An 18607-nucleotide genomic window follows, 5' to 3' on the forward strand; every position below is an offset into this window, starting at 1 on the left:
TATTTTAACACTTCATATAGTACTTTGCCACCAACAAATGGCGTTTACATACATGATTTTTAAAAAAAATTCATAAAACTCTGAGGTAGATATAATCTTTCCAATTTAGAGGTGAGAAAATCAAACCCATGGATGTTGAATGATATGCCCAAGCTTACACAGCTGGAAAGTGGTTAGCAGACCAAAACTTGGTCCTTACAATTTTTTTTTTTAAAGATCTTATTTTTTTCCTTTTTCTCCCCAAAGCCCCCCAGTATATAGTTGTATATTCTTAGTTGTGGGTCCTTCTAGTTGTGGCATGTTGGATGCCGCCTCAGCGTGGCTTGATGAGCAGTGCCATGTCTGTGCCCAGGATCCGAACCAACGAAACACTGGGCTGCCTGCAGCGGAGCGCATGGACTTAACCACTCGGCCACAGGGCCGGCCCTGGTCCTTCCAATTTTAAGTATTACAAAAAGTTTGGAAAATAAAGGAAAAAACTAAAATTTCCATTAATTCCAATAATTATCTTTTATGTATTCTCAGCTTCCCTCCCTCCACAGATTGTGGTCATTGGAATATCTTGTTTTTTCACTTAATATTGTATCATATGCATTTATCATGAGTACCTAATCTTCATATAGATCACTTAATGACTATACAATATTATTATATGCGAATTATTTCAGTTGAAATAATGCTATGGGTGAGTTGCTACTCTATAGAACCAAGACAAATAAAAAAATGACAGTTACTTAACCAGTCCTGTTATTTTTTGGTTTTGATTTTTTGTTTTTGCTATTATTTTGCTATTATCTGTAGAACTAAGATGCAGTCTTTTCTCCGCAGTTCACGTGTTGCAGTGGAAGTCACTTGAATGAAAAGCAACCCCTCCCTCCAGAAATATTCCATTTCCTCCTCTTCACAATATTTTTGAATTACTGTCTGTATATTTAATTCTGCACCCTCACCCTTCTCTATTCAATAATTGATAAGAAAAATGTGTGTGAATGAAAATATTTCCATATTTTATTCCCTATTACTTGTAAAGATAGTTATTTTACACAGAATGAGTGTACCTTACTGAGCAATAGTGAAAGCTATCTTAGAAGCATGGATAAAATCAATCGAGATTGAGTGAGAAAGTAAAATAGACGATGTTTCATTTTATTTGGCTCTTAAAGGACCACTTAGTCTTTTGCTTTCCTTAAAATGCAACCACGCTATATGGCACAAACTAAAAGAGTGACCTGGAAGTTGATTAATTTATCTGGAAAAGCATCAGCTCTCCATTTCAATTCATGCCATGATGACACAACCTAAATCAAATTTTAAATGAATGCAAACACAGCCACTCTCTAGGCTAAATTCTGGAAAAACACCTTAAGAATTCCAAGTGGTAGTCTTTGTAGATCCTGAGAGGCCTATATGTTGCTTTTAATTTAGAGAAGTGTCAAGATACGTTTCTCCGAGGGCCAAGAAAGAAGGATTATGCAACGGAATGAGATGATGCCATATTAAACCCAGAGCACTGATTGCTCAGTTTTAAGCAATTCCAAGCAAATGCTGTCATCATTTTGGATCCTTTACCCTACTCATGGCATCTCTGGGTTGGAAAGTACATTAGAGGCCATCCAGCCCAAACAGTCATCACCCACATCCCAATTCTACTGATAAGGCAGGCTTGGAAAAAGCATGGAAGCTTCCAGAGACAGCAGTGTGCCAGAACATTTGGTTATTTCTTACCTCACTCCCACAGTGTTTGGGCCAAACCTGTGTAGGCACAGGTCCTGAGAGGAGCCCTCCTCCCCTACACAGTGCCACTGTGACTTACCTCCCGAGGCCCGAGAGCGGCACTGCCCGGTCATGGGGCTGTACTCCTGGTTTTCGTCAGCGCACACACACAGGAAGGACCCTTCTACATTTTCACAGAAGGCTTCACCACACACACCACTGAGCAGTTCACATTCGTTCACATCTGGAAAAGGGAGCACAGATCAAGTCAGACGTGTGCCTCACTCCTGACAGCTCTTTATTTTACCAGCTGTGCCAAGGCTAGTAGGGTCTGTTGGAAGTGAGGCGATCCCCAGTGAACCATCAAACCCCTTCTGCTGTCTTGGGGAAGGGGCTCCTAAAGGCACGGCTGTACAATTTGATTTGTATGAAAGGACCACGGAAATGCAAAGTTAAGGTTCCAAATTCCAACTCTGGCTTTAAGGAACACCCCAGAATTGTATTGGAGGCATCGTATGTATGCTTCAACCATTTATTTTTGTCTTCCCTGACTGTTTGACCTAATGAGTTCTTAAGCCCATACTCTATTTTCAGTTCTTAATTCAAGGAAAATTAGCAGCACTGGTAATTCAGAAACCACAGAATTCTTTAAATTTATTTAAAAAATTGTTTTACATCAACTCAAATGTCTGAAAACATACTTCTCTAGCAGCCAAAACATCCATAATTTAATGACCAGAATTCAGGTTGTACATCCCTTTGAGAAGTGAAGGAAAGCCCCCTATAAATATTCACTGGGCTATTAACCATTTACGTGAAACAAACTGGCCCAATCACTTCTCACTGATTTCACTATGCCTTTAAACATTCTGTTGATGTTCCACAGTGTAATTTCTTTTTGCTAAATATTTTTCTCGTGTACTTAAATATATTTAATTAAAACACAATCAAGGAAATCACTGATGAGTATGTTTTAGTCAACATTATGCAAGTACATAGCCCTAAAGAAAGGCTAATTTTATGTTTGACCTTGGCCCACACTACCTTCTGCCTTTTCTCCTCCTAAGAAATTTTATTAACGAGTGCCCAGTTCAGCAAAGTACCTGACTTGACATCTGAAATGCTCATGCATTTTATGCATTAAACATGTACAAACATCAGTTTCATGAGCACATTCTGAGATGGTCTATTTGAAGTTAGAAATTGGAGCAATTATCCAACTCATTTAGGAAAAAAATCCTATTTTCACCTGCTAGCCCCAGTTAATTGCACAAAAAGTTTATGCATCTTGACTTATTTGAATAATTACCTCAGTTTTCCATTTCACTTTGTATATAAACAGATATAAACCCAATGGGCTGGGTTTCGCTTATGAAAAGATATTGTAACACAAGGTAAAGCAGAGAGTTGGTATATTTAATCAACCTAGACAGTCATAATTTAGCCCAGAAAAATTGACTTTAGAAATTTGCCAGTTCACATTTATCAATTTTAGGTAAATGTCAAATGGAACTTTCTACTTTCCAACTTGTATTATTTACATGGCTATTGAAATCTCTCCACCAGATTGCATTTATTCAATCAAAAAATATATTCTAGTTGACTTCTACGGGCCAGGCACTGGGGAAACAATGACGAGTCAGGCAGACTCAACTCCTGCCTTCATGGAGCTTAAAGTCAAGTCAGGGAAATTAATCAGATAATCTTACAGGCTGTGATAAGTGCTAGGAATGAAAAGTACAGAGCATGAAAGCACAGAACGGTGGACCCTAAGTGCAGAGGGGTTAAGGAGACAATGGGGGGGGGGGTCAAGCTCTATCTGAAGAATGAGTAGGTGATAAGAAGTGGCAGAGGTGGTAGAGGCGGGGACGGACAGCCAGGGTCCAAGTAGAGGAAACACCATGGCCAAAATTTGGTCTCAGGGCTAATTTATCACTTAAATTCTACAGAACACTCAGTGTAGTGAGTGCATATAATAGATACTTAGTTACTAGTTTTGGAAGATTGACTAAACAGACAAATACAAGGACACCTGTTGAGTTCACTAAAATGATGATAAACCTTACTTCTCTATGGGTGATGTTTCGTGGGCTGAAATGAATGTTAAGATGGGTGTGGTGTGCTCATCCAGCTAGTGAAAAATGGACATTAGCCAGGGGCTCAGGAGCTATGTGGAGTCAGTGGTTTGACATCTCATACCTGAAGAGTTAACAGTTGAACAAAATTTACTGAGCCCCTCCAAACCGGCCAAACATTCCAGCCAGGGAAGAGAGAAAGTTCTCCCACCAAATGGAACTTGTTGTTTTAGAGAAGGAGGCTGCAGGCAGTATACACATAATTAAGTCACTTCCAAAAAGGCTGTAAATACTATAATAGAACTCGTTCAAGGTGGTATTCTGAGGGGTCTCAACTCAGCCTGAGAGTGAGAGATAGAGCAGAGACAGCATCTGGGGGGAGATGACATCTGACATCCAACTTTGGGAATGAGTGAGAGGAATCCAGGCTCAGACAAGGGGAGGTCGGGAGGATACTCCCAGCAGAAGGAGCAAACAGCAGCCCAATAATTGCACATGACACGGGCAACCACAAGCAGTTTTGCTGGAACATAAAGGTGAGGAAGGAAGTGGTGAGGCTGAAAAGATACGTGGGGGTCAGATCACATGACCTGTTTAGTCAAAATATTTAGTGAATGTCAGACAACTTCTGCTGTTTGCATTTTAGTGCAAAGGAAACTAAAGCAGGAGTTGAAAGTAGTGATTAACAATGGTGTTAGCTTTAAAGTGGTTACGATTCAAGTGATTTTTATCATTAAAACTCCAAATAGATTTTGTTTTCCCAATTTAATCTGGATGGGAAATGAATTCGTGCTTTCACCACAAAGTTTCAAACCAAAAAGTGACCAACCCCTCAAATGCCATCTTCTATGAAATGAAGAGAGCTATTTTTCTTAAGAAGAAAAAGTCTTGTTATCTGCGCAGTTTGGAATTTAATAACCTTTCTTCTCTTTCCCATTTAATTGCTCTAATTGTAAATATGTTTCATAATGAATTGGATTTCAAGAAATCACAGCTGAACAGAAAATGAAATATGAAATTTCTTCTTCTATATGAGCACGTGCTGGACCACATTCGAGGACATCTGATGGTATTCAAGATTTTCCTTCCAGCTCCATCAATCACAGAATAGACTGAAGAAACACCGTCACACAATCCAAAGCATCAAGTTACGGGTGTCATTCCTGGAAATGGAAACTCTTGCCAACCGTTTTCCTCAAATGCACTGCCTAAGGAGGTGCATTTTGAAGACAGACAAACTACACCACACACCAGACTATTTCCTGTGCAGAAGGGACAGAAGAGTTCCACATACTCAGCTAAGAGTTTGAACAGATGTTCTTTTTAATACACATTTAAATTCAAAGTTACACTTCTATATTTCTTAATGTCCCTAACCATTTCAGAAGCCCTAGGACCTTTTTCCACATCCCCAATTGTCTGACAAAATCAAATTATGATGAAATTCTGCCCAAATTATCGTGCTTACAATTTCTCCTATTGTTGATAATTTTGATTTCTTTTCAATAGGGAGATGGGAAACATGTTGGGGGAAAAAAATCTAAAAACTCACCCACACACCCTTGCCCATCCTGTGGGGCCTGAAAGCCCTGATAACAGAGGCAGCGGAAGGAGCCAGCCGTATTGTCACAAAACCCGTGACTGTCACAAATAGTGTTGTTTACACATTCATCAATATCTGCAAAAAAGACATTTAACATCAGACATAAAACACAGACTGACAAACACCAGCTATGAATGGATAGACAGAGGCGCTCAACACATCCCCATTAGTATGAGATGATCATGTTTACACAGAAGGAACTTTTAAAACATTTTATGTATAAATAAAATGTTTTGATGAAAACATCTTAATAGACAAAATGTTGGGTCCTATGAGAAAACATTTACTTTTCCTCAGGAAATGTTTGCAAACTGAAGCAACTACTGCAATTGCCATGGTCAGTATTTTCTGAATGTTCTCAACTCTCTTCCCACAGAGGAAATACGTGAAAGTATTGTCACCTTTTTCGATTGAGGTAAATGCTAATAGTTCTACTTGCAGAGTTGGGGGCTGAAAGCAGCACTGGCCTGGCTGGGCAATGGTTTACTCAACCCTATGGATAACCCTGATCAAGTCTAAACAGCATTCCCACGAAGGCGGGGGTAGGGGGAGGAGAATCTGATGAGTTCTCAGTGTAGCCAGCCAGTCCCAGTTATTCACAAGAAAAGATTTCCCGTCACCAAGTTACAGCCCCTCAAGGTCCTAAATGTCAATGCTGCTCCAACTGGCCAACTTGTAAATTCATTTTGTTCTCTACAAACTTGATGATAGATAGTGGTCCTGTGCCTTTTTATCCTCCGTTCATAAAGATGTCCTCATAAAAGTGATGTCTCAATCGTAAAGTTACAAACGGACTTTTAGATACAGTTCTTCTTGATCCTTACAGTTCCCGATTTTCCTCGCCATTCTTTCCTTCCCATTCCAGCCTGCTCTCCTCGTTTACTGCACACTTCATCTGACAGGCTCGCTGTCCTCTTAGTCTCTGGATTCACAGTGCCCAAATGCAGGTTTTGGGAGAAACAATTAAGAAAATGCAATCACTGCATCCAAATACAAGTGAAGATTTTCCTTTTATGTTCAAATACAAAATAAGTGATAAAGAAAATGACAAGTTAAATAGCACTTGACTAATATAGTTTGGGGGAGTTAAGAGCATTGAGCTTTCCTCTTTCTAAACTTTTTTTTAACACCGAGTCAAGAAATTTTGTAGAAGAAAAAGAAGATGCATGCAATGCTATTCAGTAGCTGTCTCACTTCCCTTCTTAATTCTCTAACACTATCAAGCTTAAGTTCAGACACTGTCCCTCTTTTGAACTGTAAAATATGAGTGACTACAAATTTTCCTTAATTTTCTCAACTCAAAGAAAACTGTGTCCCTTCTCCTTTCAAGTCTGCACCCTTTCTCCCATCCCTACCTGTCTCTTCTCCCTCTAGTCCTACCTGTTCCTCCTTCTCCAGTATTTTCAATTCTTCGCCCCCCCCCCCCCCCAGCTCCTTCCCTCACTGCCTTCAAAAATGTTAAAATCTCTTTGGAAATCTTTCACTTAACCACAACATCACCTATTGTGCTTTTCCATTCCTTCTATTGCTGCAAAATGTCTCAAAAGAACTGTCTACACTCGTTGCCTTTATTTCCTAATATACCTCACAGTAAAAAGGAAGTAATGGTAACAATATTAATAATGTTAACAATATTGGTATGTTCCTAGAATTCTACCCACATAAAGTGCTTGGGACACTGGCTGGTACGTAACGTAGGAAGCGTACAATACATGCCCACTGTTACTCTTCCTCCCCTTCCTCCTCCGCCATGACCTACAATCTGTCTTTTTATTCCATGAAACTCCTCTGAGAAAAGCCACCAATGGCCATTGTTAGTGCCACTGAGTGGATTCCAACTCCTAGCAACCCTGTGTACAGCAGAGCGGAACCCTGCCCGGTCTTTTTGTGCCCTCTTCTCTCCTTCTGGAGCTAGATCAGTCAGTGCTCTGCTGCTATTCATAGGGTTTTCATGGCCAATTATTTCAGAAGCAGGTGGCCAGGTCCTTCTTCCTAGTCTGTCTTACTCCGGAAGCTCTGCTGAAACCTGTCCACTATGAGTGACCCTGCTGATATCTGAAATACTTGTGGCATAGCTTCCAGCATCACAGCAACACGCAGCCGCCACAGAACCACCACCAACAGACCGGTGGTGTGGTTCCCTGACCGGGAAATGAATCCGGGCCATGCCGATGAGAGTGCTGAATCTTAACCACTAGGCCACCAACCAATGGCTGCCTTATCATTAAATTTGACAATCATTTTCCAGTCAGTCATCATCACCCTTGATTTCTAAGTTTAGTCAATACTCCCTCCTTCAACTCTCTTTTCATGACCCATGACAGAATATTATTCTTGTTCTGCCTTTAACCACTTTGGCTTGCCCTCACCCTTCCACAGCCCAAAGGTGGTGTCTGCCAGGGCTCAGGCCCTCTCTGGGATCTGCTGCATCCTCTCAGCTGTCCCCTCTCCACTTTCTCCAGACTCTCCTGACTTCAATTACCACGGGCCTCAGAATGAATCCCAACTCTTCAGAAGGAAGCCAGGATCCTCCTTATTCTTAATCATTTCCATTTGACCTTCTGCTATAATCTCAAATTTATCAAGTCTAAAACTGAATTCACTGTCTTTCTACCAAATCGCACTTCCACCTTAGTGAGAAATTTTTACCTCTATCCTTCTTTTTTTTTGACTCAAGTTGAACCAAAAACTCAATGAAATTATTTCACAACTAAAAAAATGAATCTCCCTTGCAGCATCTAACACAAAGAAGACAGTCAATAAATCTGTTCTGATGGATTTTCAATGTCAGCATAAGGCTGGAATTACGATTTATTTACTGACCACAACCTTGAGAGAAGTAACTGCATCGTGTCAGCAAATCACTTAACACAGGCCACTGCTAATTTTAGACTTCCTAAAATGGGCGTTTGTCTAAGAGATTACGGTGTTCATTGAACCACAGGATTTAAGGGCTGGAAAGAAACTCAGAAATGCTTCAATTACCACTTACATACTAATGACTTCCCAGTCTCTCTCAAAGGTTGACCTTTGTCCTTTAGAGCCATTTATCTAGTACCTATTGGACACGTTCATAATAAGTGAACGTACTCCCCTCACCTCCATTTCTCTTATGTTCCCTTCAGCAGAGAATCCAAACAGTCACCCAAGCCAAAAATCTTAGTGTCACCCTTCCCTCTCTCTCCTCTTTTCCAGCCCTCCCTTGTCAAACTCTCTTATCTATCTTTCCTGATACTCTTCATACTCCTATTTGGTTTCCTTATTTCCAGTCTTGCCTCTCTCCCTCTAATCCACTCTCTGCCAAACTGCAAACCTGTCCGTGTCAGTCCCTTGATCAGAATATTCAGTATCTCTTCTTGGCTAGAGGATAACAACCACTCTCCTTAGCAGAGCAAAGAGCACCCTTCATCATCTGGCTCCTAGCTACACGTCTGGCCAGAGTTGTTACCTGACCCCCTTCCCAATTTAAACTCCAGGCCTATTAGTATACTAGAGTTATTTGAAAACCCTATGGTCTTTAATTTCTCCCTAACTTGGAGCACAACCCTCCCTTCACTAGAAATTCTCCCCACTCTCTGCTTTGCTCAGAAACTCCTCCTGGCCCATCAGGAGTCAGTCCAAGGGACATCTCCTGTGTGGCATCTCCTATGTGGCAGATTTCAGGGCCCCTCCTCTCTGCTCCCAAACCATTTTATACCATTGTTGTACCATCAAGCCTAGTTTTTCAGGTGAGGAACCTTTGACTGAACCTCACCAGCAATTTATTTCCCTACCAAAATAAGATGGTGAAGACCGGTACTTGAGGGTTACCATAAACATTCAATAAGAACATGATTACCCTTCAACCTTGTTCCCAATACAGACACAGATGAAAAAGAAGTTACTCTTGTTAATTTGCTGTTTTCTTGTTTAACCTGAGGGGTGACTCAAGGGTCACAAGGATTTATGAGATTGTTTTGCAGAAGAAAAAGAATGCCTTCCAGGAAGTGATGATCACCAGAAAATCAGCCCCCAGCTGCCACCGACACCCAGGAGTCTAACTGTCCAAGGCCTTATCTGGAGTGAAAGGAACAGGATTTCCATGCTGTTTCTCCGAAACTCCTCCTTCCAAGCCCCTTAGCTGTATAAAACCTCCTGCTTTCTTCTTTTGTTAAGGCAGATTTGAGAAAACCTATCTTCCCACCTTCTCATTTTGTCCAATTCCAATAAACCTTTCTCCATCTCCAAGTGCTGGTGTCTCAGTGATTGGCTCATTGTGCATGAGGCACCCAAACTTGAGATTAAGAGGTTCAGTATCAATGGTGAACAGCAAAGAGGGAGGAAGGGAAAGAAGCAACTAGAAATCTGGTGGCTTTTTAGTCCAGGTTCTTAAAGTAAAACCTCTTGCTTTCCTTCTTATTAATTCTATGCACTTATAGCAGATGATGATTTCTTGTTAATGATCACCAGCTTAGGAACTGAATAACTGACCTTAAAGTGAACAAGTCCTGAGCCGGTTATGAATTACTGGGCATCTTGCAGTCTCAGACTTACTGTAACACTGATTAATAGAGAAAGTTTAGATGAGCAACATTTTGGATTTGAATGAATTGGAAAAAATAACACGGAATGCCTGCTGGAGTCTAGCTCTTCAACAATTAATATGTTACGAAAATGATATACTGTAACTCTCAGCAGTTTTGTGTTTTCAACAATGAGGTGAGGTAATAGCTTAATAAGAGGAAAACATTTGTTTCACTTCTCTGACTAATGACTTGTATAAAAAAACATTATCTCAGAATTTTCTTTGAGCTCTCAGTATTTTTCCATTGTTAGTCCTGTATAAATAGACCTATAAGAATTGCTAAGATTGACTCTATAAAAATAAAACTAAATGTTAAGGCAATTTATTATTGTGTTAAATAAAAGCCCTACCAAGATGCGAGCTTCACTAAATGGACAAGTGAAAGCCATACTGTTTTGCCAACATTGAATTTTGAAGATGAAACTAAATTTTGAAGGATCCAAATATTGCAGGTTTTCTTTTCACTTAATGAAGGGTGAATCTATAAATTACGAAAACAATTTTGCTTTGGCATCTATAAGAACTATGAATGATATTCTCATCAGTCATCCTGTCCAACAGATGAGTGACAAGGAGTGACTGTCCAGAGATCTCTCCGTTGGCAATCCAGATAAATTAGGTATGTTACCATAAGAATTGCCGATTTCTCACACAAGTTTTTGCTATTAATATTTTACTGAACAAAGCAACTATACATATTACTGTTGCAATGGAAATGAATTCAAGAAAGAATTACACAGCTCAAGGATAGTGGATCTTTATGTGAATTCTCCAATAACAAGATTACCTAAATGTCAGAAAGAGAAATAGAGCACAGTCCTGAGCAACTAGAACTGCCAGTGGCTCATTCTTAAGTAGCAATGTTGTCAGTGACTGACAAGCCCACACTCTGAGGGTTTTAACCATTGACCTATTTGGTAGATCAATTTTCCTTGTCCATATGCTTTTTACTTAGTACATTTTCTAAATAGACCAAAAGTTTTCCAAAACCTAGTGATTGTTACCAGGGATTCTATATATAAGAGCAGAACTCCAACCATGTACCCTCAATTCTCAAAGGTGTAAGGCCAGACACTTGTTGTCACCCTCACACTTAGGTAAACTGTGAACTAAGGAAAAAGCATGGAAAGGAAGCAGGATTTTCCAAAGGAGCAGGGGTCTGGTAAACCTATTTACTAACCAAAAAATTACAACTGTGTTCAAAGATCTTAACGATGAAATTGATAATAAAATTTCAATGATTCCATTAGATTTCCTGTATTATTTAGAGAAAAGTCTATGTGTGTCGGGAGAAAGGGAAAAATCAATTAAGTGATTTGGTTCTCTTCCTCTCAGATATACTCTTCAGTTTCTTGTTTTGTTTTGAATTAAGAAAAAAGTGCTTCTTTTTATCAATTTCTTAACACATCCTCTCTTCATGTTGTTGCTTTTCTTTCTCCTTATTCTGAGCAAGACATATCTACTTCATGTGAGGAAGGACTTCACTGATGAGCCTTCTTTCTGCTGCCAGGGCACCCTAGAGAGGTGGACGATGGGAACAGAGTGTCATTTTTGGTAATGGAGCACTCACAAAAAAAATCTCCACGGCTGTTGCATGGTTGGGAAGAAAAAGGCTTCCTGTCATCAAAAGATTTTGAGGTGGGGGCCGGCCCAGTGGCACAGCAGTTAAGTGCGCACATTCCGCTTCGGCAGCCCAGGGTTCGCCAGTTTGAATCCCGGGTGTGGACATGGCACCGCTTGGGAAGCCATGCTGTGGTAGGCATCCCACATATAAAGTAGAGGAAGATGGGCACGGATGTTAGCTCAGAGCCAATCTTCCTCAGCCAAAAGAGGAGGATTGGCAGATGTTAGCTCAGGGCTAGTCTTCCTCAAAAAAAAAAAAAAAAAGATTTTGAGGTGAATGATATGGCTTGTCTTCTTGTCTTGACTTGAAGGGACTTGCCTCAAGGCTACTCAATCAGTTAGTGGTAGCGCTGGAAAAGGAACAGAGCCTAGTGAAGGAACAATCTTCTGAATAAGTTTGTGGCTCTATCTACCACGTCCTCTTGCCTCCCACCATAGTGATATGATTATAAAAGTCAGTTCCAGAAGATGAACAGAACAAATCAAATTGTGAGCCCAGCATGATACTGGAGTTTGTTCATCACAAACATGGAAGTGAGAACACACTTTTCTACTTTTCACTTATTTACTTGCAGTTTAATCAAGTACCCTCCTCCTCTTGCCCTTAAACCACGCCTCTACATTGAATCTTATCACACGTGAAATCTAAATATCCAAGTTATTGTAGGTCCTGACGATGCTATTTTTCTAGAAGACCCTTGCAAGAAAAGCCCATGGAGTACTAGAGATGTGTAAGTCGCAGAAGGTCCCAGGACCACGTCTAGCATTGGTGTTCTCTGGATCTCTTCAGAAAAAGGAAATGACCCACTATTTCAGCCCAGGGCTTCCTGACCAAATGGAATTGGTTAAATATTTAGTGCCAGAATCTTAGGAAAACAGAGCCAAAGAAAAGGGGCTTACACTGTAAGGGAAGTAGGGTTTCTGCTTCAGGGGAAATACAGCCCTCATACTCTTTATTGAAAGGAACGGAAGCCGACCAGGAGACAGTAAATCCCAGCCAAGAAGTGGGATTGAACAACGTTAAACCAGCTGAATAGCTGTCCAAAGGAATTTTAAAATGGCATGGCTGCTGACTCAAAAGAGATTAAGGTCTCTCTCACAAGAGTAGGAGAGAGGCCAGGATTAAACAGAAGATGAGTGCAAGGCCTAAAGAAAAAAAATAAAATTTAGCCAATAGGAAATTAAAAACTGGATTTGGAGAGGATCCAGACAATACAATAGGATATGGAAAGAGCCTTTTAAAAAAGGTCCACTGAGTTCTGGCAACATCGACAAGGCTGAAGAATATGGGCCTTATATGTGTTATGGAAAATAACTTTGTTCTGGGAAATATGGATGAGCCAGGAAAGAGCAAAAGACGATGTCCTTGCGCAGAGTTTGACTGCCATGCTGTTGCCTGACAGAGAAGGGTGGGGAAAAACCTAGGGACCTTGGTGCTTACAAGTATGTTTTGAAAGCTGGTAGCCTAAGAAACAAGAAATGACAGAGGTAGCAAGTTATTCCAAATCCAACTTTCTAGCACATAAGTTCTAAAGAAACAAGGCCAGCCAATGAGAGATAATTATTTTTTTTCCAGGCTTGAAACTCACTACTTTAGAAGATTTACTTAAATGATTCTTTAAAAGTTACCCAGAGCAGCATCCCATTTGACTTCTAAAAATAGCTGGAAGTGCCAGAGAAGCTAAACCAAAACTTTGCTCTGATTTTAATCAATTATTATGTGGACAACATATAGTCACTACCCATAGTTAAAGACATTCTAACGAAAACCACTTTAAAATAACAATCGGCATCCCAGTCATCTTATTTCAAAAACATGGGACTCATTCTCAATTACTCCCCACATCCAGTCATCACGCTCTTCTGATTTTTATCTCTTGGTTCTATCTCCACTCTCTCCCCTCCTCTCCAGCCTTATTTAGAGCCTCACCATCTCTCATCTAAATCCCTGCAATGGCATTCTAATGGGTTTTGGGCATTTGGCCACTCATTGCCATTCCAAATCCATTCTGCATAATGAGAGAATGACTAGCCTATTGAAACAGTCCAATCAAATAATTCTCTGCTTAAACTTCAGTTTTTCTCTATGGAAAACAGTACAAAGGCCCTTGCCACACACCCTCTGGAGCTCATCCACACTTGGCTTCTCAAGTTATTTGCTTTCCTAGCTGGCCTCTCGGCCTCTGCATCTTCTACTTCCCTCTTTCCCTCCCTATTGGATCATTCCATCAGCATCAAACATTCCCTGTTACCAACTTAAAAATAACAAAGAGCCTCCTTGCACATAATCTCTTCAGCTAGAATTATGCTTCTCACCTCCTTTTAACAGTCAAGGTTCTGGACTTTTCTACACATGCTGTGTCCACTCCGTTAGTTCTTGTTTGCTCTTGGATGGCTCTCATATATAGGACTCCACTGAAATGTCTCTTGATAAGCATCATTTTGTAAAATCCAAAAGGACTCTTCTTGACTGTCATCTTAATAGATTGGTCAGTGGTAAATGCAGCTGACCATTCTCTTCTTCTTAAAGCACCCTCCTCTCTTGGATTCCATGGTTTTATATGCTCCTGGGTTTCCTCTTAATCCTTTGGCCATACCTACACAACATTTCTCTTTTACTTGACCCCTAAATTTTGGTGTTTCTTAAGGCTTGGTCCTAGGCTCTCTTTTCTTCTCATTTTATGATTTTTCTTGATGGCTTCATCCATTCTAACACCTTCAAATACCATCTATATCTGACAACTCTCAGTTTGTATCTCCAATCTAGACTTCTCTTCTAAGTACTAAGATCTAACTTGCTCCAATAGCCTGCCTGACACACTCACATAGATATTTCACAGGCAACTCTAATTTAACACATCCAAATCATACTCTTGATCTTTAAAAAACACTCTGCTTCATTTTTCACCATGTCAGCAAATGCTGCCTCCAGATATGTACTTGCTAAATCCAGAACCAGGGATCTATCTTCAATATTCCTTTTCCTTCTTACCCCATATCCAACCCAACACTATGTTCTAATCCAATACCAGGTTCTATCTCCAAAACATTTCTTGAGTCATTCATTTCTCTTCATCACACTGTTACTCATCTAACCTGAGCTACCAACATGTCTGGCCTGAACAACATTCTAGAAGACCCCCTGAATTTTCTCTTGTCCCTCTAATTCCATTTCCAAACAGCACCCTGGGTGATATACACTTTAAAAATATAAGTTAGAGTATGGAAGAAAATCAAATCTAAGAGTCCATACACTGAAAAGAATACAATAATTTTACGTATCACTAAGAAAGAAAGAAAAAAAAACCTTTGCAATTTAAACTAGGTCACACTGCTTCTTTAAAAAAATCACGTCAACTGTAAGAAGCATCCCAATATTAAGGTATGAAGAAAATATGTGCCTTAGAAATGATGAAATATAATACATCATTGTCCTGCTTAAAATCCACCAGTCTGTTCCAGTTTCACTTAGAATGATATCCAAACTCTTGACGTTTCCAGTGAGGCTTTGCCTATTCTGTCCCTGATTCTCCAGCCCATCCCTGTGCCTCCTTCCCTCTAAGCACCAGGCGTCACCCTTTTTCACCCCCATGAATGCACCTAATACTTTTCCTGTCTCAGAGCCTTTGCCCTTGCTACAACTCCACCTGGCAATGCTCCAGCCCACCTGCGACCCCCACACTTCACTCTTCCACTGAGTAACTCACTCTGTAGAGCCAAACTCAAATGCCATCGCTTAAGAGATCCTTCAGGTGAAATGCATTCGCTTTCCCTCCTCCTTCCTCTCATTGACTCTGTTCTTTCTTTCACAGCAGCTGTAACGGTTTGTGGTCATATGCTTTTTGGAAAGCTACTGTGTACTTACTGCTTGCCCCCTGCACGGGCAGTTCCTAAAAGGCAGAGGCCATGTCTGTTTGCTCATCAGCATATGTCCATAGGCTGGAACAAAGTGTGGCACATAATAGGTGTGCGATGGCAACATTAAACATAGCACTTGTTTAGTACAAAAGCAAGCAAGGCTTCCACAATTCAGCCTTTGCCTACCTCTTTAGCTATTATTTTATATATTACCTTTTCCTCCTCTCATATGTTCAACTGAAACGAATTTACTTACAGTGTCTCTAAACCTATACAATATTTCATGTCTCCAAATATTTGCTTGTGGTATTTACTCTGCCAGGACACGCTCCCTCTGCAGTTCCCAGCCCACATTTTCCACCAAGATAACCTTCGTCTGCTCTCTAAGCTCTTCAAGTCTCAGCTGGAGTCTTTTGGAAGCTTTTCCAACCCCATCTTGTGTTGAAAAATGTGTCTACTCACACAGCTTCTTCCTGCCCCTCACTGAACACTTATGAAGACCCTAAAAAGATAGCAGATCACATTATCACCAAAACCCAAGGCTAAGCAGCCACAGCCATAGCACGGGAGAAAGCAGCGCTGACGCAATGGGGCTGGACTAGAAAAGCAGCTGGGGACCTAGTCATTGTCCATCCGATCCAAAAGCAACAGTCAAATTAAAGCTGCACTGGAGATACTTGTCAAAGTAGAATTTATAGTGCAGGAACTTAATTTGAAATTTTCAAAGGCAAACTTCAAAAGCTCTTCTAGAATGAAGATAAAAGAACTGACGGTCAAGAAAGCATTCACTTTTATATCCCAGAGATATGAAAGAGTTAAAGATAAAATACTATAAGAACTATAAATAAGTACAATTGATCACAGCAGAATAGGGAAAATGGCAAAGTAGAGCAGCAACAGAAGAAATCAGAGCACTACAAAATTAAAAGGCAAATTAAAGAATGGGGGAAATGTGAGTAAAATATTGGTAAGTGATTATTCTTCTTAATGCACAGAAATCAGTCAGAAAAACACAAACTACTTCAGACAGCCAAAAAATATTTTAAAGAAAGACGATAAATATAAAAGTTAACTTCACTAATAGTAAATGCAAATTAAAATGAGGCATTATTTTCTCCTTGTCAAATTAACAGAGAAAAATATGAACTTGAGTTTCCTTTTGGAGAGAGCATTAGGAGCTAGGAGGTCTCACTGGGTGATGATGGAAGCAGAAACTGATAGAACATTTCCAGAAAGCACGGAGGTATGGTATTAAGACCCATAAAATTGTTAATATCCTTTGATCTTGTAATGAAATGTCTTAGAATCTAGTCTAGGGACACGATCATTGATGAAAATAAATGTTTATATACAAGCCTACTCATAGAGCATTAAATAGCAACAACAACAAAGGAAACAGTCTGTATCTCCGTAATTAGGAGCATACATTTAAAAATACATGGTGCAGTCATGTGATGGAATTACATGGTCATCAAAAATTTATTTTGCAAGGGGTTTAAATATTATAAAAATACAAATAATATAATGCTAAGTGAAAAAGCTAAAAAGTATGAGAGATTATTTTATTATAACACTTAAATACTCAAAACTACACAAAAGAAATAGGCCAAATATTAACTAGTTGGTGAATAAGTGATTTTTTTTTCTTTAGACTTCTCAGCATTTTCTAAATTCTCTACAAGGAACATGTGTTACTATTAAAACCAGAAAAATTATATGTTTGCAATCAACCATTTGAAGATATTGCAAGTAAAAGAATTATTTAACTTGAGTATATACCCAAGTTTATACTGTACCCTAACCAGGAATAAACAAATGAGTAAAATAAAACTGTGCAAATGAAAGAAGAATAGATATTCTTGAATATTGTAAAATATACTGAAAAACTTGCAACATTCAAATGTTTCTTCCAATTGACAATTAAGAAAACATAAAATGTTTTATTTTAAAATAAAGCGTTTTGGGACCAGCCCAATGGTGTAGTGGTTAAGTCTGCACACTCCACTTTGGCAGCCAGGAGTTTGCAGGTTTGGATCCCAGGCATGGACCTAGCACCTCTCACCAAGCCACGCTGAGGCAGCACTCCATATAAAGTACAGGAAGATTGGCACAAATGTTAGCTCAACAATAGTCTTCCTCAGGCAAAAAGAGGAAGATTGGCAACAGATGTTAGCTCAGGGCTAATCTTCCTCACAAAAACTAAAAAAATAAAGCGTTTTGCTTGAAATGATAAAAATTACAGACGAGAAAATGTTGCTGATAATTATTATTAATAGTATACACATATGTTACATTAGGAAACCACAGCAATTCTCAACAATGGCAACTGAAAACAAAAAAGTAAAAAGAAATCAAAACCCCCAAAACAAAAAAACTTTCATCACTTTTTTAATCTAGCCAAGTTTTTTTTTTTGCAGACAAAGCTATATTTGTTTAGTTTCAAAAACTCTGAAGATCCTGCCCAAAATTATAATCTTGTCAACATTAATTCAGAGATTCTGTTGAATGCAAAATAAAAACACTTTGGACCTAATCCCTTCCTCAGAAACAAATGGTAAGTTGCCAGTTGTAAATGTTTTCTATCTGAAGAGTGATTTTTCTACTGTATACAAATAAGTATTGTATACGATTTCACTTTTTATTATGTGAAAGTAGATCTAGGGCCAATACGTTTCAAATCCCAAACAACTTTTGGTGCATTTTATTTTCCTTTCATACACGATTCAGTTAAAAAATCATAGGGAAGCATTCTTTGAAAAATATACAAAGCAGATATACAAATATACAAATATAAAAAGCAGAGTTGGGGGGATGATATAATAAAAAATACTCCAAAGAGAAGGCAAAAAAAAAAAATAAAAGAAAGAAAAAAGGAATAGAAAAGGAACAGAGACAAGACAAATGGAAACAAAGAGTAGGGTATAGAATCCAACCTCCCAAATACAGTAATTATGTTAAATGCATATAAACTAAATTCTCCAATTAAAAGACAAAGATCGTCAATCTGGATTAGAAAAAAACAATGTATCCTGCTTACAAGAGAAAGATGTTTCAATATAAGTACATGCAAAAGTGGGAAAAGATAAACCATGCAAAACCTAACTGAAAGAAAGCATATGTAGTTATACTAATAAAAGACAAAGTAAATTTAAAGGCAAGATGCATTGGTAG

The 18607-nt window shown here is 39.2% G+C and overlaps 1 protein-coding gene across 16 annotated transcripts in view; it reads right to left on the reverse strand.

Annotated features, from left to right (window-relative positions):
• LTBP1 (latent transforming growth factor beta binding protein 1) overlaps window positions 1-18607 on the reverse strand; it is a 390791-nt gene that overhangs the window by 49811 nt on the left and 322373 nt on the right. For 9 of the 16 annotated variants that reach the window (XM_070512275.1, XM_070512278.1, XM_070512277.1 and 6 more), the window contains 2 exons: window positions 5341-5466; window positions 1814-1957 (listed from right to left, as the gene is read on the reverse strand). In XM_070512275.1, coding sequence (XP_070368376.1) covers window positions 1814-1957; window positions 5341-5466 — 270 coding nt within the window. The remainder of the gene's footprint in view (window positions 1-1813; window positions 1958-5340; window positions 5467-18607) is intronic. The other 7 variants (XM_070512274.1, XM_070512279.1, XM_070512273.1 and 4 more) reach the window with 1 other exon arrangement.

The sequence above is a fragment of the Equus asinus genome, chromosome 6 (genome assembly GCF_041296235.1).
Source record: "Equus asinus isolate D_3611 breed Donkey chromosome 6, EquAss-T2T_v2, whole genome shotgun sequence".
Taxonomy (NCBI): domain Eukaryota; kingdom Metazoa; phylum Chordata; class Mammalia; order Perissodactyla; family Equidae; genus Equus; species Equus asinus.